General features: G+C 32.3%; 3 protein-coding genes across 3 annotated transcripts; all 3 read left to right on the top strand.

Moving 5' to 3' along the window:
- The first annotated feature begins 4,900 nt into the window (after positions 1–4,900).
- Positions 4,901–11,632, top strand: LOC123694641. Its single transcript, XM_045640130.1, has 8 exons — positions 4,901–4,975; positions 6,572–6,674; positions 8,178–8,309; positions 8,827–9,061; positions 9,714–9,866; positions 10,466–10,623; positions 10,769–10,823; positions 11,123–11,632. The coding sequence occupies exons 1-8, from the start codon at positions 4,901–4,903 to the stop codon at positions 11,358–11,360; spliced, it is 1,149 nt and encodes a 382-aa protein (XP_045496086.1). The 3' UTR covers positions 11,361–11,632.
- A 6,972-nt stretch (positions 11,633–18,604) lies between these two features.
- On the top strand, positions 18,605–21,362 carry LOC123694642 (opsin-2-like). The gene is made up of 8 exons (XM_045640131.1): positions 18,605–18,750; positions 18,897–19,079; positions 19,163–19,372; positions 19,679–19,815; positions 20,150–20,315; positions 20,559–20,745; positions 20,866–20,948; positions 21,040–21,362. Exons 1-8 carry the CDS (start codon positions 18,677–18,679, stop codon positions 21,140–21,142), a joined length of 1,143 nt encoding a protein of 380 aa, XP_045496087.1. The 5' UTR covers positions 18,605–18,676; the 3' UTR covers positions 21,143–21,362.
- Positions 21,363–22,699: 1,337 nt separating this feature from the next.
- LOC123694654 (uncharacterized protein C16orf52 homolog A) lies at positions 22,700–23,860 on the top strand. The gene is made up of 3 exons (XM_045640151.1): positions 22,700–22,960; positions 23,043–23,255; positions 23,518–23,860. Exons 1-3 carry the CDS (start codon positions 22,858–22,860, stop codon positions 23,703–23,705), a joined length of 504 nt encoding a protein of 167 aa, XP_045496107.1. The 5' UTR covers positions 22,700–22,857; the 3' UTR covers positions 23,706–23,860.
- The last annotated feature ends 813 nt before the right edge of the window (positions 23,861–24,673 follow it).

The raw sequence follows: 24,673 nt of genomic DNA, 5'->3' as shown, positions 1-24,673 counted from the left end.
CATCACCCTTTTAAAATGAACGATTTAATTGAAGTAGCAAAGCAACACGGGTAATGTCACGTTGTTATGTAAAAAACAGTAAATTTTCCTTTATCTCAACAAAAATGTGTCTCTAGAGCGTTATACGTTACATTTATGTCACTTTTAATATGTGTTAGAAAAAGTATAGTAAATATTCAATATAATTTATGGACAAATACTCGTGTAATATAAGTATTTTATTTCCATTAGTACGTCTTTAAGCCAATATAAAGGTGATGTTTTAATAATGTGAAATTATTATGCTAATATAATTGCTGAAAAAAATCTTCATTAAAAATTAATGCAACTTTAAATACATATTTTGGAAAAGAAAAGTTCCTACTCCTGTGTTAGCTAAAATCTGGTCAACTCAGTGTTCAGATTGTATAAATTATTCTATTTTGGACTAATTTACGATAACGTGTTTAATATATAAATTATAAATACGTAATCCAAAGAACATTCTCATTTCTCTGGAGAAAACAACGGATGTGGTATTGACCGGAGAAAGTGAAAATTTCCTCAGCAGATAAAGCCGCATATTGACCAAGTTATGTATAACCTATTTTATTAAACTCGCGTAAAGAAATTTATATATCCTTTTCTTTAATGTTAAATTAATAAATCATTTTTATGAAATGATGGTTACGAAATTATATAAAATACGTAAATAAGCAATAAAAACTCTGTATTCAGGAATCTTTTTTTAGGAAACGATATTTTGTCTATTAAATAGCAACCAAAGAAAAAAGATAATGATACTTTGTATTGATGTCTGCAGATTTTTACAAATAATATATTTACTTTTTCACCACTGTATTAGTAAGTTGACTTGGTTGCAGAAGTGACAAAAATGATACCTACATTTAAGTGACAGTACACATACATATAAAATTACATTAAAAAATCTAATTTTCCTTAGATGATCTCAAAACAAAAATACGATCTGCGTTTAAATTTACAAAAAGTACATTTAGAAGATCACTAAACCAAGTAACTTTTTATACAGGTTTTTTTAAGACGAGCGTCATTTGCGGAATTATAAGTAAACGTACATCTGAAATATTTAAAATTGAATCTTTTTTTAAAGCTTTAAACCAAGAAGGTGGCATAAAAGCATATTAGCAATAGAATATATTTATGATAACTTGCGGAAGAAACTGCAACACTATATTTGGAACAACGCCCAGTACGAGATAGCTACGCCAAAACCTTTTCTTACGACTATGATAACTTTGATAGGATTAATTTTTAAAACAACCTATCACTATTTAACACAATACCAGCTATTAGATATCTACCAATGTAGTAAAAACAAACAGAAAATGTGATTATATTAAAACTACATTTTTCATATGATTTAGAAAACTGCATGCTCATAAACGAAGTGTGCGAATTAGTGCTCTGTTCTTATTTTACGTCAAACAAGCCATTTTGGAACATTGTCACGTTTTATTCTTATACCTATTGAACCTATAAACAAATATAAAAAGCATCCACGATACAAACTATACAAGATCAGTACGCAACATTCGTGCATTGTAGATTTAAAAACAGCAATAGGTTACTACAATAATATAAACGCAAGCAATGGTGCCGCGCTTACTCCGAATCATACACGATTAGTCCGCATGTGTACTAGCACTGTGCGCTATTCTTACTTACTTCACTACAAAGTATACGCGAGTATTTGCGTACTACTGTTGTATAGATTGGAAGAAATTGGTAAAAAAAATATTTCCAAACTGTACGTGATTAGTTTCACACCGCTGCTGCGTGCTGGCCTTGTATAGTTTGGAAATACGCAACGGATCAGTCTTTTGGTTGCGTTTTTTGATTGGTCTAGAATTTAAAAAAATCACAGCTTCAAGGGACAGTATATAATATAATATTAATTTCAGCTAGATACCACGTCGGATCAATTTGTTGTCTGTTTGCCTATCCATCAAGACCATTTGGCTTTTTCTCGTCCTAAAACCCTAAAGCAGAAAATTTTTAAGACTCATTATAATATGTATTTTTAAAGCCCTTAATGTTGTTTAATCTTAACGTAACAAAACAGTTCAAAAAAGTTCTGTCTTGCTTGTCCGTGTGTATAATGTCTCTATGTAATCATTATAACGAGCGAAATACTTCACCTATCGTTTCTTTTTCGCTTCAGTATTAAGAGGAATTGAAGCCGGTAACTTGTCTTATTCGATGGTGCATACATTTTTATCTATTTTTGACTCGTCATTTGCACACAGACTTACCGTAACCGCTTACTTTAATAGTCAGCTAAAACCACGCTCTTTCCACTGTTAAAATTTTCAGTACTTAAGTATATTTTTTGTATCTTTTCGTTCTGGTTCCATTTTCTTTCACGTAATACATTTTCAAGTGTAATACGTTTTACCTTTTTTCTCATAATAGGTAGGTAGGTACATATTTCCATAATGCCTATATTGTAATTAAAACTAAAACGTGTTAAATACGCCTTGTTTGAGCGCTCCATTAAATTAAAATGAATGCATCAAAGGCACCGTTTTATGCGAAAATAATTTTGATTTATATGTACCCCATGTCGCTGCTACATGTCAGCTATTAGGTATATGATTCGAAATAATATGAAAGAAAAATTATATTAATAAAAACGGTCGCTGCCAATTTATTATATTAAAATATTTGATTGTAATTTTATTTTTGCATCAGAACTAGGTATGTTTCTAATGATATTTTAATGATAGAAAAAAATGGTCTTTAAATAAAACACAACCCACTCCATATATAATGTACTTCTCTATCTTCCCAAATATTTTAACTCCATAAATTGAAGTTAAACAATTTATAACTTAGTAAATCAAGTAGGAGGTGGGACGTAGGATGTTTAGACGTAACTACAACAAAAGGTTTTTAATAACTCCCACGTTTAGAAAAACCAACAGTAATAAAACAGAAACATTAAAAATTTCATATACAATTATAACATAATTTTGTGTAGGTAACTAGCTGTCTACGAATGTATTCTTGATAGAATGATTGGATTTAAAAATTGCAGGAAATAAAATATAGCATTATATTATCTCGATGCATTATATGTATTAATTCGCTCATTACTTTAAGTTTAGCTAAATTAACTATTAGAGGGTTGTTTTCACAATAATTATTATAAGTGCTACCTAAGTAGTATGCGTATTCATGAGGTAACGATAATTAAAAGAAACATAAACGAGAATAGGCACGACTTCGGGAAATATTTTAAATTACTACTTATTTTCATAAAGTTTGTACGACATTTGGCATTCGCAAAGCAAGCACCCGCTTCAGAACTGTCTCGCTTGTAATTTCTGCAAAGCCGCATATAAATTACAGTGTTTGTATCTCAGAAATGTTGCATATTGTGAAACACATCCTTACTTCTCAAGCTACGATAACAATGCTTGTCACGAATTAATATAAAAGTTTTAACAAACAACAATTTTGACCTCTGTCAAGGACTGTCTACAGGCCTTTTGTCCCTTTTCTGCATGGCATGAAAACCCCAAACATCTTATTTTATTTCGTGCATATTTAGATAGATGAAAAGCTTAGTAAAAAAATTGTTTCGAATATTTTCTCTTTCTGTTTTTGATTTTATATTATAAAGCAACACACTACTCTTATAATTAAAAAGACACAAAAGGGTGAAATGTATAAAACGGGTGCATACTTTTGCATATTTGGGTCAGAATCGTATGATGTAGTGACATCTCACTGTAGGTCACCGTTAAGTGGCAGCACATTAACAGTTGGTCGCATGTCTCACAATGTCATGTCAACAATTAGTTGCGGGTGGGATTACGAACGACGTGTAGCGATATCTAGACTCCAGAATATAGATAAATGCGTTTTAGCTGTGACGACACATCGTCAATGATTGTCACTGATAGCGATTTTTAACAACGCATTCCAACTGTTTGATATAACTACGTTTGAGAATATATCGAACATATTATGATTAAGATTGCCAAAAGAGCTCTATTAGGTATTAATAAGAAAAAATATGTGCCAAGTGATGTTATAAATTATTTAATAATGGAAACACATAAGGAACTAAGTTAATTTTCAATTCAACAAATTTATTTGAAGCGATCGATTATACTTAACGTTATCATTCGTATTCGTTCTGGGATAATAGGCATTTTTTATTAACCGACTTCAAAAAAAAGGAGGAGGTTATCAATTCGGCCGGTATATATATTTTTTTTTTTAATGTATGTACACCGATTACTCCGAGGTTTCTGAACCGATTTACGTGATTCTTTTTTTGTTCGATGCGGGATGGTGTCGAATTGGTCCCATAAAAATTTTATTCGGATAGGCCCAGTAGTTTTTATTTTATGAGCATTTTTGTCTGTAGGTATTTGTAAATTTTGCAAGTGCAAGTTTGAAGTCGGTTGTTTTTAACGCAGCTGCAGTTATCACTTGTTTTGTAAGTCATAACGATCATATTTAAAATTTCACAGCTATTATAAATTTGTATTAACCAAAGGAGTAATATTGACAAAATCCCTCCTCCCTCCATGCTTAACATAGTTTGAAAATGTAGAGCTTTTAGCAGTATTTTTTGTAAATAATAAAAGATTTACGTTTATTTTTAACATCATCATAGGAATATAGCCATGTAAATTTGAAAATAAGAATTCTTCTATACAAACTAAAAAATTTAATAAATGAATCTTAATTCATTTAGTCTAATGGAAGGACATTAACAAGATTCAAACATGTGCTTATACAAAAACTCGGTTTCAGCAATAGTATTACGATTAGGTTTCGATTTTGTTTGTTGAATCGGGCTGGAGCAAGGAAGCTGTATGCGTGCGCAGATCCGTGCGAGCCCAGACTGGACGCGGCAGTCGGCATGAGACGTGCGCGGAGTGTGACCGGGCCCTTACGGCGCGCCCACCCCGCGTCCGGGGCCACCTGGAATGTCCAGGTACTTCATCTCTTACCTAACTCATCATAATAATGTCATTTAATACCGCTGAAATACCATTCCATGAATGAATATAATATAGTTAGTAATTACATATTTATGTTGTTAATTATTCCAAAAAGATTAAATATTATTTAAATATGCTTATATTTGGTTCTGAATCTTGGACAATGAAGATTCAACAGTTGGCTGAGAACTTGTTGCGCACGCAACATTTTCCTATGAACAAATCACAATACAAATAACCATTTGTTTAAAAACAAACAGTACAATTAATTTCTATCCTAGTCCTATCTATCCATATTGTTCAACGAGTAAATCTTTGTTTACAATTTCACCAAATATGATTCCATTCTCGTACGAACCCATGTTCATATTATGTAGGTACCCTCCACTAAAAATCATCTCCTTTAATTCAATTATATATAAGATAGATATTCGTACACAACAATTGCGTGATTTATTTAAATAACTAATACTGGAACGTGCATTCCTTTCTCATATACGAATACATGAAGAAGTTTTAAGTGAAGTCAAGGCTGCAGGGTTTTTGTTTCTATAAATACAAGTCTCATGGAAGAATAGTTATCTTTAGTACTTCTTGTGAGCACTCCAAGAAAATGAAGGCACGCTTGCTGTTCACTTTCATTCATTTTTAATTCAACATGCAGCAGAAATAAAGGTGTTATGGTAACGTTTATAAAATATCTTAAATTTGGTTTGAAATTTAAAATGTTCTTATAATTCGTACTCGTTTCAGGATTATAAACAATTTATTTCAGTAACACCATATTAAATATTCTAAATGCTCAAATAAAGTAAATTAAAAATATGATAATCAGGGTTGAGCTTAATATATGTATCTCGTTTAAAAGGAAAATTTACATATGAACCTAAAAAGCTTTAGCTACGAGTTTCACGCGCCTACGGTGTTTGAGTGCTACGAGCGCTACGTGTCTGTGTAGTTTAATTGCTTCTCTTTTAAACGGATCATTGCCACGTTTGAAAGAATTTTGATTTTATCCTTTCGGTTTTGAGACTTTTAATAAACAGTCACTTTTCTCAATTTCTAAGCACTTCACAGCTCTTTATCATTAAATATTCGTTTTAATATTTTCCTTATTGTATCTGCTGTTAGCTGCTATTTTTCAGCATTCGTTTACAATTATTTTGGGGCTTATGGGCAGTCGATGATGAATTTCGCCCTAATGCAAATGTGTCTCTTTACTTTCCCCTATACCTAAATTTTTCAGTAAATTAATTATTATTTGCAACAAAAAAAACATTCAAATACGGTGTCTTTTTATAAAACGCTTAACGCATCATCAAAAAATATTTTACAAGTGTATATGTGTGTATATTAATATTTTTTTTAAGTCGCCTCTTTGTACCATTCCGAATCAGATTCATAATATTATGATTCACCGAAAGTGACCACTTCAGCCCCGTTGTTATGTGTATAAATATTACACAAAACTATTGTTCCCGAATATTTATTTCCTGTCTTCTTTTTCGCTGTTGCTCATATTTACATAATTACGTCATAGCTAATATTAGCCTGATAATTATTGAGTTATTTATTACTAAATATTCCAGGTGGTGAAGGGGAAAATGAGTTCACAATGTTTATGGCACGCATGTCGTGCGCTGTCTGCTGGCTTGCTACTGATGCTGTTGGGAGGAGCTATGGCCGTCATAGGTATTCAATATTTAAATATCAACGCATGGTGCGCAAGTATCAGAAATCAGAATATAGAACAAGAATATATTAATGTCTTATTCTATTTTAACGGTTTAAATTGTATCGCTATACAACACGAAATAAAGTATATTTTTGTAGGGTTCGGAATATTACATGTTTTATTATTTATGTTTTTATTTTACGATTTCTATTGTCATATATGTTCTTATTTTTTAATTATAGCATGTTTTATAATTAGACCTTTGCCATTTCCGTAGAAATGAGCGCATAGACATGCACAAGCACTTCCGGTAGCGTTTCGAAACAGACATTTCCGGATCAGAACATCCGACGCCAGCAAATGCAAAGTTTATTACTTATCATATAGCACATTTATGTAGCATGGTTTAAATATTTATTACTTCACTAATCAATGCTTCAAGATTTTTTTTTTTTAAATGGTTTAGTAATAATTATTACAATAGCTCAAATTACAAGCTTAGACCTACACAAATTATCATTTTTCATTAACTATTACTATCTACATCGTAATGGAGTATATAAATTGTAAAAACATTTTAATTATGGGTAACTATGGTGTGCAGTAGCATTGCCTAAAACCTCTTACATTAAATTCAGACAATAGCGAACCTGAAAACAATTTTCCCTGTTTGAAATTTGATTATTCTGATATATTGAATAATGCACTGTTAACCACTTCAGTAGCGCATGTAATTTAGTAATGGATAATGAGGTGGTCACAATTGAGTGTAATTATAAATGAGTAACCGGGAATGAAATGTAAGGTTGTTATTCAACGAACCAACAAAACCGCATTCACACAACTTGCCACGGCCGCAATATATGAATCATACGTTGATTACTTACCCACCATCAACCGAAATTAATTAAATTGATAAATCACATTAATTAATCTGATTTAAATTTATGTGATTTAATATTATGACAATTATATCTCATGCTGTATGACACAAGTATTTTATCCATTAAGCAAAAAAAGGGCAATTTATACACTTTTCGTAATTAAAAAAATATCTACGTTTGTGATCATAATCTAAACTAGCAGCTGATTTTAAACATATTGCGTCACTTGTATGGAAAGTTACGATGTTTAGCGAATAATGAGAGGTGTTGTCTATAGAATTACATTTTTTCGGAAAGCCTATAATTTTAAATGACGCTAAGTATAAAACGGCATGAACTCTATGAAAACCCCGTATCCACACCCGACCATCCGTAAGTCAATTTATTAAATGATATTTTTGTTGTTTATTATTTTTGTTTTTTTTTTATCATACAGTCAGTTAATAAAATAACGAAAGGACTGATAAAGTTGGCCGCATCATGTAGATATATTTAGGTTCCGAGCATAATCTCGCGGAAGAAAGCTACTGAACATTATACAGAGTAGTTCGTTACAGAACATAAAAAAAAATTGTTTTGAATTAATTTAGTAGGTAGGTATACATCTTACAAGAATAACAAATAAATATTTTACAGGTTACTACGCAGATACATTATCAGTAGCTCAGGAAGTGCGTGGAAACGCGACTGTCTCAGTGAAAGACGAGGCGCGAGGCTTCCATCTCAATAACCTTTCATACGCGGGACCTATTGTTATGGGATTTGGAGGTGTGACATTTGTTGTCATTTTATGAATACTTCAAAACTTTAGCATGAAATTTATTGGCCTTGGGCCCGATATTTCAATCCTTGGATAAAACTTATCCGTCCAATAATTAAATCCTTGGATAAAACTTATCCGTCCAATAATATATTACACGATAATATTAAAATGTCACCATTAAACTGTGAAATCCGGACAATTAAAATGCATTTTTGAAATGTTAGTTTAATACGTTATCCGAAGAATAAGTTTTATCCAATGATTGAAAAATCAGCCCTTAAATTAATAAGGAATATTTCTATCATGAAGTAATGATAATGTGAATATATATGTATAACAAAATCTTCATTTTATACTATGCGATTCAATTAAAAATAGGAAAGACACCATTAAGGGTTACCAGCTTATAAAAAATTGTTTCATCTAAATTACAGATGAGGGTATATTTTTCTAATCCCAGATCTTACTATAAGCTTGCTCTAATATAAAAAGCACACCTCAATACAAAAATTAACATTTCAGGTTTCATCGTAGTCGCTGCGTGCGTGATGACATTTGAGGCTCGAGACAGTGCAGCCAAAGTCACTCCCGCCCGGCCGCAAGCGATACCGCGGCCGTTACCGCGAAGGGGTCCCTGCGCCACCCCAGCTCGGCTTGACCAACTCGGCGTCTATAGATTACCCCACGTGCTTCCTCTGCCACATGCACTGCCTCTCCCACAAACTCATAGAATACGACAACCACACACGCGAAAAAGGTTAACAATATTATGTTTTAGTAGCTAGCCGTTGTTTCAACTTTTAAATGAGTAGAGTTAGACGTTAGAAAAACTCATTTCACAACATTTCGTACTTACATCAGAACGCAATTCCTTTAGTAGTAGAAAAGTAGTAAAGAATATCAATCAAGATCGACTTTTACTAAGTTACCAGATGAAAATTATATTTCACCAAGTTTCATATATATAAATATATGAACATATCATATACTGGCAACGCTCGCACCCAATGAACAAAAAACCGATCACTTTAATCAGATTGCTATCACAGGTGTGAATACATTTTACAAATGAAATAAGTTCGTAGTTATACTACGTACTACTTCATAAACATTTTTCTTAATTTTTATATTACGATCAAGAATTATAATCAGTAACAATGTTCATTTACTAATTTCTAAAATTAAGTCACTATAACATTAATTTAGACAATGCATGTATGTTTTCAAGACCATGTACACTGTACATTGAGTAATGGAAAGACATCCCGTTTAAATAGATTTAGACTTATTCATAATCCTTGCATACAAAAACATACTGCTGCTTTTTATAAGGAAAAAAAACATCCCGTTAATTGTTCAATATCCACCCCATTATTCAGTTGTGAATAGGATAGTAAGTGTATGTACAGAGGTGGTGAACGAGCTAAAGAAAAAGCACGCTTCGGGTCAGCGCCCGATTTACGTAGCGCCAGCGGTCGCGCTACGTTGCCGGTTACTGCGCTACGACGACCGCTACGGCGCTACGCGCTTTCTGTAGATGAGCCTCCGCAATCAGCCGTCAGGTATCATTATACTTATTATTACCAAATGAATTTATGGCTTCATTAGATTGAAGACATTCATTTCAAATGCTTATATATGATGTATGCGCTTAAATAAGAATAAGACAAATCAGCCTACGGGCATAATGAGGTATGTTGACTTTCCTTACATTTATTTTATTAGTTTATGTGCAAATGATTCAGATTGATTTCTAATGTAATTTTTGTATGTCTCATTCACATCTTCCCAACTGCCCATAGTGATTGTAGATATATTTTTAATATTTATTACAAAACTAACGTTAGGGTATTGACCTAAGTAGTAAGTACCAATACAACTTAAAAATCTTGAACTAAACATGTATGGATTTACTTCACACCTAGTTGCATAATTCATAGTAATGAACGAAAATTGTCATTAAAACAGTAAAAGTAAGAAATTCGATGTCTATCGCTGACCATCTATTTATATCAAACACCAGTTAATTATTAACAATGCCATAACTAGTCAGTTCGTATACCAAAAACAATTCTGAGTGGAAATTACTATTCCAACTTAAATAAAGAGTACTCATTACATTTTTTCTATAAATATAAATACTATTTTATTACATTTCTAGTGCTAGCGCAGCAGAGTCAGAATGTGGTTCGCAATCGTCTCTAGCACTTGATTTGCACGGTAGCGGCGCATGCGCGGGGGTGACATTGCGCGTACGTGACAACACACGGCGACGACCTCTTGCGCGGCAACAACGTCTTGTTGATGACATATCACAACGTAAGTTTTCATACATATTTTTAATTCAAATCATTTATTACAAACCAATACATTTTTACAAACATATTAACAACCTTATACAGGTTATACAGGTTACCATATTAATTAATAGAAATTTTATTTAAAAAAAATCATATTATTTCAGCTGTTTCTGGAGAACGAATGAATACAATGAATGGGATTGAGGAATCTCCACCAAGGTAATAGTTTAACTATGATATATCTTAATAAATGATATATATTTAATATATATCATACATAAGTGATTTATGATATATTTTTAATAATTATTTCTGAAGCTCCGTTGCCCCTTCAGCTTACAATTTTAAAATACAATATGTAAGATACAAACCTGTATGCTAAACTCTATCCAAACATATGAGATATTATATATACACTAATTAAACCATACAAAATACTATTTTCGTCATAATCTTATATTTCGAAGTTTGCGTATTGTAAAATCATTTAAAATTAAAATGTAATGGGTCAATTTCAGAGTGAACACTGAGGAAAGAACAGACACCGTTGAAATGGTACATCTCTCTGTAGAAAGAGAGATCCGAGCATGTAGCGCTCCGCCTCTGTCTTCCCCGCCACAATCACCTATGTCCACTTTACAGACTGAAACACGTATATGTATTGAACCTGAAGAAAATAACGATACATACGAATGTATTATACCGTTAGATAATAGTAGTGAAACTATTGATATAATAAAAGACACCAATAATTAATAGTACTCATGATCTTGTTAAAGAATTACCTACGTACGAAGACGATGCGATGCGAGTTTTGCTCAATTTTAAACTAAAAGAGAAAAAGATATATAAAACAGTTAATTAATAATCCCTAAAGTCTTTCTGCGATTTAATTTAAGGTTGGTAAACCAAATTCAATCAATAAAAATTTGTTAATTAATTTTATTATGTTTACGGCCTAATTCGAATATGTACCTAAATTTCCAAAATGTATATTCCATTAAAATATAATGTACGGTCTACATTGTATTTAATCCGTTATGTTTCATAAGTTGTCATTATTTTATCAATTGTAGTCATAGTATTTTTTGAACTCGAAACGCACATTGAATTTTACAAACTTTTACATTGTATTTAATCCGTTATGTTTCATAAGTTGTCATTATTTTATCAATTGTAGTCATAGTATTTTTTGAACTCGAAACGCACATTGAATTTTACAAACTTTATATATAAGAAAATATCTTCGATTTTTAAGTCAATACTTCTTTTTTAAGTCTACAAATGTATACAAAACGTTACCTATAATTGTTCATAAAAAAATCTTTCTACTATCGTGTTTTTTTTTTAAATATTGGGTTCATTTTAAATCAAGTAGGTATTCCATTATAATTGCATCCTACATGAACCCCTCTTAAAGATGAAAGACTGAAAAAAGCGAATTTTAATAAAAGTAATCCACTTTCTAATAATTAAAATAATAATAAAATTGGACTATGAAATTGAGGAGTAATGAATTATAAGTATTTGTATAAAAGCTCGTTTCGAACCCTGTATATGTAGAAATGTTTAAATTGATATTAAATGACCTTTCAACTTAAGTATTGTACATTTATAATAAAAATATTAAATAGCTGTCATGTCTGTCATGTCATGTATTACTGTATAAAATAATTGTATATCTTACCATTTATGTACATCTAAGTGTGTCAAACTTGTCCATTTTACAAAATTCTAATTTTATAATTTATTTATACGTATCACTAAGTCACGGTATTTCGTATAGTATAAAAGAGTTCAACGTGTAAGATTATTTTTGTAACATGTATTTTAAATGATTTTTTGTAAATATTTACGAATAACTAATTATTATTGAAAAGCCTCGCATGTTATATTGTTTATTGTGAAATAGAAATCACCTATAGAACAACAAATACTGAATATTTTTTATAACTAAGTATCCGTTTCCACGCTACAACTAATACTTCATTCTGACGATTTTTATACATGGCTCTCATTACTGTATTAACTCAGATAGACGGATGAACACGGCTAAATATCCAATTAATTTTGTGTCACTTCTGTGATTGTGGAGTTCACATTTGATTCGAATTTATTACGAATATTTTCACCTGTAGCTATATTTTGTATTCCATAGTTTATTCATAAGCCGTTTATTCATTCTTAGACATATCAATATTACAATTAATTTCACTTGAAACAGCCAATCACAAATCAGTACAATCACTTTATTATAAATCCGCATAAATCTTTTGCTCATTACTATTACTAAACTACGAGTACCTACGTACTTAATATGTACAATGAAAGTTTCAACTTGTAAATTAAGCACAAATCTTAATAAAAGGAACGGTATGCTTATAAGTCACACTATATATAAAAATTAATTATTTGCAAGAATGCTTCAGTTCGATTATATATTATGCAATTAACATTTTTACAACTTAATATGATTACAAAGCTTCAACTATTTACAAATATGAACACAATTATTTAAATTTATTATTACAGCATCCTACTACTTAGGTACTACTTAGGAACCAATTTTTTTTATTTCGTCTCTATGAACCTTATAACAAAAACTATATCTATGTCTACGTAACAATGTTACAAATGTCGTATAATATTATTTTTGCTGATCCGATAAAAATAAAATAATACAGTTGTCCGACATTTGATGGAAAATAAATTTTTGAACTGCGACAATGTATAAAAACTAACTTACTAACTGTTTTAAACTTTAAAACATATTATGTGTGTTTCATCGTTTAAAATTTAAACGATGAAACACTGTCAAAAAAAATTATAAATACATTTATGTAATAAATATAACGTTATTAAAATGTATTAGAAATTAGATTCATCAAAAAACATTATCTTGTCGTTGATAAACGCCTTGAGAATATACACAATTTTTAGTGTCAAAAAGAGTTGGTTTTTACCTTAGGTTTTTACGAAATTTATGAATTATTTGTGAAATTTAATTTTTGTGATTAAGGAATTGATGTCAGATGGAACGGCATCGTCTTTGACTGAGCTGAAATGCCAATTCGTAAAACTTTTTACAATGGACATTTTGTATTTGGATTTTATGGATTTTCTTATACCTAGTGACCTAAATATAAATGTGTAGATACTTGATCCAAATGGTTGTTGTGATGTCTATTAAATTTGTTGATGATATAAATGCATTTTACTTTAGTTTTATATATATGCGTTTTCACTAATTTATTTTACACATTATATATTTCACTATACGCCTCTTGGTTAACTCTGCCTCTAGTGGCGCGACTGCGGCGTTGTGGCAGATTCAGGCTACTCGCGGTCATCTGAGTGCCGTCAGTTGTACGGTTTACTTTATTTAATTCAATTAAAAATGATCAGTTAAAAAATACTCTAAAAACAATAATTGGATGGTAGGAGGTAGGTCTATTGTGTTGAGGGGTCTAAAAATTCCCAATACATATAGCAATTCAATATTTACACCCATTATTCCAATTTGGAATTTCCAATATAGGTAAATAATGCAGTTTAATCAATCTTATTTCAATCAACATTACTTTTTCCTTCATTATTTGTTTCATTAGTAAGGAAATACATCCTTATTTTCCATTTCTGTTTAGCATGAATGATCCCAAAGTTTCAAAAGTTTTTATTTTTTTTAATTGTATAGATATTAAATATGAATAACTATTGATTTCACGATATACGGTGGATTATACAGGGTTACTTGTAAAACACCAGCAACCTCGCAGGACATGATAGCTAACATCATAAGTAACAACATTTATTCTACGACTTTTGATAAATTGTTAGATTTTATTTTCATACAAAAATAAATATTCATTTCATTTTCCATCTGAATATTATAAACTCTACGCGCATCATAAAAATTACGTAAACAAGAAGCGAACGAGAGGGGGAAGGGGGCGTCGCGTCGTCCTTTCGATAATGAATAGAACATAGACTTACAAATGTTGGGAGAGTACAATAAAAGCTTAAAAAATCATTTAAAAATAATTTATTGCGTTTTGCCAAAAGTCGTAGAACAAATGTTGTTACTTATGATGTTACCTAACTTGTCCTGCGAGGTTGCTGGTGTTTTACAAGTAACCCTGTATACTTCCGTCTGGGGCAAATGGCAATAAATACTTTACGGATGATTCGTTCTTCACTAGCTACATCATGGATTTGGACGACCTGCTTAACATAACGACTTTGGAATAGTTAAAGCACTATAATTTCAAATCAATAAAGCATCACATAAATATTTACTAATATTGTGATAATTATAAATAAATACGTAAGCATAAATTACAATGAATTTTTTTTTCCACAAGATGTATCTCATATTTCATGATTTCTTATTTTTGTTCATAGGTCTAACGCGGTGTAAAAATAGATATGGTCATCTGAGTGCAAAACTGAAAAACTGACACAAAATTTCGGGTCATTTGTAACAGGATGGCGGTTCTACAGGGGTCTTAGTAGGCAATGACGAAAAGAAAATTCAGGTCAGGTCAGTCAGGTCAGAACGCTAATTCCGGATACCTTAAGATACTGTAATATTTTATACTAGCTGTACCCGCGACTTCCTCCGCGTGGAACAGTGACTGCAGGCAGCATATTTGAATTACAAACAGTTTGTGTAGCTGAAAATCTACTCTACAGTAATGCTTCCCTATAAACGATGTTTGACGTATGGCCATCGGGGACGAAAGCATACAGGCTCCTAGGATTGCTAACGCGTGACAGAGCTACATATAACTGACCGTGCGAGAAACAGCTGATACTAAGATCTACACCAACAACTTTAAGCGTCTGACCTTGGGCTTTATTGATTGTCATCGCAAAACATAGGCTCACCGGAAATTGCACTCGCTTAAAACTGAATGGAAAATTATTTGGTATGACGACTATAACTTTTTTATTTATGAACCGATTGACATGAAATAAAAACTAAATGTTAAGTGAAGCTTATCACAATATATTAGTAAAACCGCATCTAAATCGGATAAGCCGTTTCTGAGATTAGCATGCATACACATACAGACAAACATACAAAAAAAATAACTTCAGTTTTGGGTTCAGGAACGATTTAATAATAACTCCTGCTATTTTTTTTACATATTTTCATTGTACAGATATCACTTTTCTACAATTTTATAATTTAAATATACTATAATGCAATTTGTGCAGGTTTTAGGCTGAGCAAAAATCTAAATAAAGGTCCTTTGAACTCCTCCCCCCCTACTGCATCCTCAGCTTACCCCCCCCCCCCCCCCCTTGGGGACTTTCGATATGACAACCTGGACGTAATAAATTTATTTATGTGTTATTATTATCGTACATTGTACAGTGTATCAATAGAATGCCTTAGCAAATGTTCGCCGTGATTACTTAAATGGTCATAACTTTTTAATTTATTAACCGATTAACATGAAATAAACACTAAATGTTAAATGAAGATTACCACAATATATTAGTGAAAACCGCATTTAAATCGGATAAGCCGTTTCTGAGATTAGCGTGTTCAAACATACAGACAAACAGACAAACAGACAAACAGACAAACCGACAAACAGACAAACAGACAAAAAAAATTTTAACTACAGTTTTGGGTTTGGGATCGATTTAATAATAACACCTACTCATTTTTTTTTACATATTTTGATTGTACAGACACGACTTTTCTAGAATTTTATTATATGTATTGATGATGATGATTGATGATGATTAGAGAATCTTAATATATTAGAGAATCTTAACATAAAATATTATAGTATCTTCACCGTGTGTGACGCGCTTTAGCGAGACGATAATATTATCCCACCAAAAACATAAATGTAAAAATTGGAACCGAGTTCAATCGTTGACTTAATTTGCCAAAAAAAAGAAATGAGATCTAAATATGTGCCAAGTTCTGCAGACAGTCCAGAATTTATTTACAAAGATGTATTTAGTTCTTAGGTTGACTGAAAAATTTTCCCTTAGAGAACAATGTTTATTCCAAAATATAACTTTTTTAATTTGAATAATATAATTATTTTCACAAAGCAAACAACTAATGACCTATTATACATACAGATCTATATTCATAAATTAAGTCAACGATTGAACTCGGCTCCAATTTTACAACTATGTTTTTGGTGGGATATCAATTAGTATCAATAGCGGATTCTATTCTCTAGCGTTTCTGCCACTTGTCTACAGGCCCAGAGATTAAAGTTTTGTCACAACGCCCTTGTATGCTATTCTGTAAACTTAGACTTGTTATTAATTTTCATAATTCCGAAAATAATTCAAGTAAAAATATATTATATTACGTTAATAAGTAAATAAATAATTCGAGTAAATGTCTGATAAGTTAATTATAATGGTGTTCGAATAACTCGAATTATTCCTATACATAGTATGTTTTTATTCGAATAAATCTGAAAATGATCTGACGTTCTGGCTACGAGAAAAGTGTATTGCTTTTTAATAAAATATTTTGAGATTTATGTGAGAAAAATTGTCTGTCATCTCCTCCAATTGCCCCCTGTGCCCCTATGGTAAAGACGGTAATGCTTATTGGTATGAAAAAAAAAAACAAAATTTCATGTGAGAATTTCCTTTCATATCATATTCGGAGTATGAACTTAAAAAATGTTCCATGCATTTTATAGATATTTTTCATCAACATTTTACCTACGTGTCTCGATCAATATTTTTATCTTAATATATATAAATCTCGTGTCACAATGTTTGTCCTCAATGGACTCCTAAACCACTTAACCGATTATAATAAAATTCGCACACCATGTGCAGTTCGATCCAACTTGAGAGATAGGATAGTTTAAATCTCAAATCGTTTTAGAGAAAGCGGGCGAAGCCGCGGGCGGTAAGCTAGTTCTAACTATAAAGCTTCACTCGATTAGTTTAAAACAAAAAACTACTAATACTTATTTTAAATGCGGAAGCTTGTGAAGATGTTTGAAATTCATCCGGTAGTTATTTCGTGCAAGAATATACTTGCACGAAATAACTACCGGATGAATTTGGATGAAGACACGAGCTATAGAAAAACTTGATTGAAACCGTGTGGCACAACTTGTTACACAGGGTGTAACCATTAAGTGTGCACAGGCAATTATTCTGTAATTAATTTATTACAGATATAAAAATGCTTCAAACTGATATCGATAGGATTTTACCTTATGAGTAAAACGACAATAAAAACTTTTAAAAAATATAACGAGAAATATTGAAAAATTTAACATTAAACACTCCCCGGTACAGGTACTAACCATTCTCGAAACCCACACTATCTATGTACATAATACATATTTTTAAAAAATGTATCCAATTCCATTGCGTTCTAAAGATCTTAACATACAGATAAACAGGCAGACAATGGAAAACTACTTTGTTTTATACTATGAAGTGTTAGTGATAATAATTAATAATGGTGAAGATGAAGACATGTTAAATCTTTTTAGTAACACTTAATTTTATCACCTCATACTCAACCAACGTGCTTATTTTAACACCTAATAAATATAATTATGTACATAAATAAAATCTCGCCATCGCGTATTAAAAAAACAAAAAGCAAAATAAATTAACAAGTTGGTAGGTATCTGGATTTCTTTAATCAGTCTGTTAATCCTTCTATTACACAAAAGCCCCCGAATAATTTATTTTTAAATCATATATTTTACTGGCTTTTGAATAGCTTATTATAAACGTAACATTTTAACTCCTAAACCAGAATTAAATAATAAATAAATAAATAATAAGAACACTATTAAGCCACAGATTATACATTTTATGGTTTCTCATAATTATGACGCCGATAATCACCTTTATTCACCTACTGCACATCAGCACAAATCTATGCCCGTGACAGCCGTAAAAATCACCGCTAATCCTATCACATGTACCTTAATGGATAATCCGTGAAATCCCATTATCAATTATTGTTGATATAAAACAAGGGTGCGATTCGGAACAGCCAGCAGTCAGTCAATGGGGTTGGCGTTCTCGCAACTATCGAGGACTGCTCAAAAATGATCCCTACACAAGACATGGACAATAGGACCGAATATTACAACATCTATGGGGCATACTTTGCCCCTTTAAGGTAACGGACAAGACGTAATTATTTCATTACAAATTTGTTATCTATGTTTAAATACATAGATATAAATATATGAAGTACAGTCATTATCCTTTCACTAAGTATAACAGTTTTAAAGGATTTAAATTAAATTTCATTTTAATTTACAGGTCAGGGGGCGAACGGATGTTGGGTGAGGGACTGACTGGAGAGGATCTGGCTATGATACCAGAGCACTGGTTCAAGTACCCAGAGCCACCAGCTAGTGCACACACAGCTCTATGTCTTCTTTACTGCTTCTTCACAGCGGCAGCTCTTATTGGAAATGGCATGGTTATTTTTATATTTGCCTCGTGAGTAATGCTTTTTTTTTTAACAATTTTAAACAACAAATTAAAATGTACTAGGTACATTAAGGATTTGAATCTTGTTACAGGACAAAATCTCTACGAACAGCTAGTAATCTTTTGATTTTAAATCTAGCAATATTCGACTTCATTATGATGCTCAAAGCACCCATATTCATATATAACAGCGCTATGCGAGGATTTGCAGCAGGTGCCTTGTGGTGCAAAATATTTGCAGTTATGGGATCCTACAGTGGCATAGGTGCAGCAATGACCAACGCTTGCATCGCATATGACAGGTAATATTTGGCATGCAAAAATTTATGACGCACTAATTTTCCGTTCGGTATCCGCATAGTTCCCATATCTGTGCGATTTCCGAGATATAACCCATCCTATGTACTTTTTTTAAATCTCACAAATCGGTTCAGTAGTTGAGACGTGAAGAAGAGGCAGACAGTCCCTTTCGCATTTATTAGTTAAGATTAGCGCATAGAACAATATCAGTAAATATTTTTAGTAATAACGAGGAGATTATTCGAAAATCTTATTATTTTGAGAACGTTATGTATTTTCAATTATTATATTTACTATCTCTCTTACAGGCATTCAACAATCACAAGACCTCTTGATGGACGGCTGTCCAGAGGAAAAGTTTTATTAATGATAATTTGTATATGGATATACACGACACCATGGTCTTTGATGCCATTGTTTAGAGTTTGGGGTAGATTTGTTCCTGGTAAGATTTTTATTAATTAACGACCATCACAAGTCCTAACTATTGTTGGAGTTAACTATTCGTGATATAGGTAGTTAATAAGAAAAATCGATTTCATTTTTAAAATGTTATCAATTATAAATTTATAAAGAATAGAAAAAATTCGATCACGAGGCGGGACTCGAACCCGCATCCTTCGCGCCATTCCGGGGCGGATGCCTAACCAACTCAGCCACTCGTGACCCGCCTGAGTAATCGAATTTATTCTATCCTTTCAGTTTTATGTGTCTTAAGGGACACACCGCGAATGGCGCGAAGAAACCAAAAAATATAAATTCATGTTATCAATTTCTAGAGGGCTACCTAACATCGTGTACGTTCGACTACCTTACCAACTCCTTCGACAACAAGTTATTTGTTGGCTGTATATTCACTTGCAGTTATGTTTTCCCGATGTTGTGTATTATCTACTTCTACAGCGGTATCGTGAAACAAGTATTCGCTCACGAAGCAGCTTTAAGGTTCATATATTTTATTTTATTCCTTTAACAAGTTAAAATTGATACCTTATTTTTATCTACCTAGTTTTAAAATTTAAATAATAAATAAATATAGGTATACCTATATATCTTATAATAGGTGGAAGTCACCAAAGAATAATAAAACAGATTCTTTCTTCTTTCTTCGTTGTTCATTAAAATAAGATTGTCACTTCACAATCTCATTTAGGGTAGGTATTTATTAATTTTCTCCATTTAACATAGGGAACAAGCTAAGAAAATGAATGTAGAGTCATTGCGCTCTAACCAGAACGCAGGTGCAGAATCCGCTGAGATACGAATCGCAAAAGCTGCATTGACTGTCTGTTTCCTATTTGTCGCTTCCTGGACTCCGTATGGCGTAATGTCGCTCATTGGAGCATTCGGCGACCAGGAATTATTGACTCCAGGGGTAATCAATCAATTATTTTTTAACATTATAGACTACCTACTTTTATCCTTGTAGAGTATCGTTATATCCTTCACTAAATTTTTTAAAATGTATTATAATATATTTCCATTTGTGTTGTAGGTCACGATGATTCCGGCAATAACATGTAAAGCCGTTGCATGTATAGACCCCTGGGTTTATGCTATTAGTCATCCAAAGTACAGGTAGATATTATTATATTTTACTATACATATTTACATTCTATCATTATTAAATACATATTTCAATAAAATTGTATCAATTAAAACTTTTTAGGCAAGAATTACAAAGGAGAATGCCATGGCTACAAATAAGCGAACCAGATGACAATACATCGAACACATCAAATACTACAACCAACAGTGCCGCCCCTGCATGAAAAAAAAATACTATGCCATAAACTTTATTATATTTTAGCCAAATATTCATATATAGTTTAAGTAGGTATATACTATTTAATCATGGACTCAAAAGGAGTAAAAATAGCAAAAAAAATACTAACGACGACTTGGCTATACTTATGGACTCTGAATTTTCTAAAATATTACAAGATATTATAATTATTTAATGAAGCAGCAAAATAAATGTGTCGAACATGATTTGGTTGTTTTATTTAAATTTCCAAGATCCAGTAAAAGTCCGATGCTTTTTCAATTTAGGTACAAAGTGAACAAAATACCGTACCTACCGCACCGTTTATAGGTGAGACTTAACTCTCTATTCTCTTTATAATAGCCCACTAAAATATTTCACTATGAATTACCTACTGGTTTATAATATTTATGAATGAGAAAGTGTGTTTGATACACAGTTTGATAGGTCGAAACAACGAAGACAAGCGTCGCATCTGAGCGATTTTATCATAATACTAGCTGCGCTCCGCGGTTTCACCCGAGTGGCTCCGCTTGGTCTGCAGATATTACAGAGCAAGTTGTTAAGTAGATAACTAAATTTTAAGTAATTAATTGCGTGAAAGCACACAATTTAGTAGCTAGTTGCAAGTTAAAATTTAGTTGACAACTGAACTCGATAATAATTAGAATTTTGTCTATTTTTCTGTCAAGTTGGTGGGGCTTTGGTGGGGCTTATTACTTGACACGTTTGGACGGCCACAACTTATTTAAAACTGCACAAAAATTGTTTGTCATGTTTCTTTTTGTAAACTTGTGAAAGAATACTTGAAGATAAAATGCTTGTGGAATGTGCACGGTACTGATCTCTTCTATTTATCCAATTTCTCGCCCACAATCTTTTGGGTGTAATTATTTCCCTCCTTTATAACCTCATTACCTCCTGTCGAGAGTGACTCTATATTAGACTTTATATCTAGGTGAAAAAGTTATCTCATTCTAAACTATTTGAAAAAATGATAGCGCTATAATAAATCGGATGGCGCCACCAGTTTCCCACACTGGAAACAATACTGGTCTATGACATCATGGTAAACGGTAAACCCCCCGGGCCCCGGGCCATTATAGCGAAACCCTGCATTGCACTGCAACGTGCAACGTGCAAACAAACTTATTGGACTTGACTTAAAGCTATCTGAATACCTAATCATTGTACAGTGTGCAGGCTTTATGACGTAAGTCGCGGTCCGCGGACGAGTCCTTTGGCTGAACTTGAGCGTTCGGATCAAAGAGAATACAAATACTTACTACGTAGTTCGGACCTTCGACGCGAATCTGGCGCTGTATGTTTGTAATGTGAACATCTATAAGTCGCGTCCGATAGTTTGTTTGCAACTTCATTAACATGATCATTGTTAGTTTGTACCACGTTTGTACCTTAGATTATTAAGTTATTTCACAGTTACTTATTGATGTAAGAGGATGTAAGGCTTGTACAGAATAATCTCAAGAATAATAATATATGTGTGTGTACAGACCATGGTCCAAGACTCAACCTGATATTTTATCTATGGAAGGAAATGTCACTGTCACTTTAGACATTGTTTTTGTATTCGAGGAGTTTATTTCGTAGGTACTTAATAAATAAAAAATAAATACAAATTCAGCCCATCAAAAGACATGGTTAAACTAAATGTGATGTAAAATAAAATAAAGTTTGTTCAATCGTTACTAAACTTTCACCATGGATAAATTAACAGTAATATCCGGAACCCTTTTCATGGCCGCAGACGTATTTGCTATTGTGAGTCTTGCAATGCCCGATTGGATAATAACAGACGTTGGAGGTATGATAGTATGTTTATTATATTGAGAGCATAGTGATAACAAAATATATAGAATTACCAACTAATTATTTACCTTTTGCAGGGGATACCAGACTGGGCTTAATGTGGTCATGTATTACTTTGTATAATCGCCCTCAAGTTTGTTTTACTCCAGACCTTCAACCTGAATGGTTACTGGCTTTGATTTGTATATTCATAGGATGCATATGCATAACTACTACAGTTATTCTTTTAGCATCAAGCCACTTTGACCGCAATGTCATTCCATATGCAAGATGGGTTGGATTTGCTGCAAGTATGTATGAATTCTAATAATTATCCTTTATAAAAAAAATAACCAAGCTTAATTGTTAATGAAGTGTAATTCTATTTAATACATTATTAATAACTCAGGCCCCGGAATCACAGACACAACAGAAAATCTATTGTGTCGTGGACCGATCGGGCTGCTCGGGGCTCAATGGGTTAAACAAATTGTTTCCATGAAACATCTATACAAATTAATTACAAGATTTGAAGGACAAATTTCTAAATAACACTATGCTTAATATTTCCAGTGGTAGTGTTCTGCCTTGCAGCTGTTATATTTCCAATGGGCTTCCATGTTGATGAAATTGGAGGTCAACCTTACCAATTACCTAACAGCCATCAAGTGGGAATCTCTTACATATTATTTGTATTATCATTGTGGATTACTGTGATATCTGAATTATTTGCAGGAAAAGTATGTTTGCCTCACTTTTAGATGTAAAATTATTTACTTTAATAAAAAATTTTTTACTTTAATTAGGTTTTAAGTGTATGTAAGTAATGGTGTTTGTTGGTATTTATATGTTAATGAATTTTAATTAAAACATTCCAATTGTTAATAAAAATTAAAGATCTGATATACTTAAGTTATATTTGTTTCTTATTTTAATTCCTTCAAAACATGTCCCCCATATCATTCTGATGATGCACTAATTTCAATAGTCATAAAGAAAAATAATTGTAGGTACTGTAATTTTTATTCTCACTGAATAGAATTTCATTTGTACTAGGTACATAAATCAATTTGTAACTTTTGGTTTAATTTATTTTTTATTGAAGTAAGAAGGTAGTTTTACAGAACTTATTATATTTTAATCTTGATGAGAAACATATAGGTATATATTATTATACTAGCTTTCCCAAAGGCACTGAGGGATTTTGGACGAAAAGATGTTGCGTAGTTTCCCGAACGCTGCCCAGCCGAGTCGGATTCGACGATTGACCTCTTTCCCGAAATTGGACTTACCTAATTGGACTGTTTGTCCCAGGTAAACGTATTCGTCAACAATTTCGAGAATAGAGTTTCCAACTGATACCGGAGTGGGCACAACATGGACATTTGACATTATTTTCGTCTTGTCCATGTTCATGCTAAGGTCCACTTGTTGTGAAACTCTGTAGAGGTCACCGAGCATTGTATTGAGGTCTTCCAGGGATTCTGCCATGACTACGATATCGTCCGCAAATCGTAGGTGAGTGATGTACTCGCCATTAACATTGATGCCAAATCCTTGCCAGTCCAGGAGCTTGAAGACGTCTTCCAAAGCAGCGGTAAACAGTTTCGGAGAAATTACATCTCCCTGTCTGACCCCGCGCTGCAGAGGAATTGCTTTTGTGCAATGCTCGAACCCGGACTGACATAGTGGCGTTTTCATACAAACTTCTCAACACTTCGATATACCG

The sequence above is a fragment of the Colias croceus genome, chromosome 9, assembly GCF_905220415.1.
Source record: "Colias croceus chromosome 9, ilColCroc2.1".
NCBI classification, from domain to species: Eukaryota; Metazoa; Arthropoda; class Insecta; order Lepidoptera; family Pieridae; genus Colias; species Colias croceus.
The sequence above is the reverse complement of the archived record's forward strand: the minus strand, read 5'-3'. Positions and strand labels throughout refer to the sequence as shown.

Excerpts from the sequence above, each read along its gene's own strand:
- LOC123694654 (XM_045640151.1), top strand. The coding sequence starts at position 22,858 with ATGGATAAATTAACAGTAATATCCGGAACCCTTTTCATGGCCGCAGAC. Across the intron at positions 22,961-23,042 it reads GATAATAACAGACGTTGGAG|GGGATACCAGACTGGGCTTA; the intron begins GTATGATAGTAT and ends TACCTTTTGCAG. Across the intron at positions 23,256-23,517 it reads ATGGGTTGGATTTGCTGCAA|TGGTAGTGTTCTGCCTTGCA; the intron begins GTATGTATGAAT and ends TAATATTTCCAG.
- LOC123694642 (XM_045640131.1), top strand. The coding sequence starts at position 18,677 with ATGATCCCTACACAAGACATGGACAATAGGACCGAATATTACAACATC. Across the intron at positions 19,373-19,678 it reads GCTTGCATCGCATATGACAG|GCATTCAACAATCACAAGAC; the intron begins GTAATATTTGGC and ends TCTCTCTTACAG. Across the intron at positions 20,949-21,039 it reads ATTAGTCATCCAAAGTACAG|GCAAGAATTACAAAGGAGAA; the intron begins GTAGATATTATT and ends AAAACTTTTTAG.
- LOC123694641 (XM_045640130.1), top strand. The coding sequence starts at position 4,901 with ATGAGACGTGCGCGGAGTGTGACCGGGCCCTTACGGCGCGCCCACCCC. Across the intron at positions 6,675-8,177 it reads AGGAGCTATGGCCGTCATAG|GTTACTACGCAGATACATTA; the intron begins GTATTCAATATT and ends AATATTTTACAG. Across the intron at positions 8,310-8,826 it reads TATTGTTATGGGATTTGGAG|GTTTCATCGTAGTCGCTGCG; the intron begins GTGTGACATTTG and ends TTAACATTTCAG.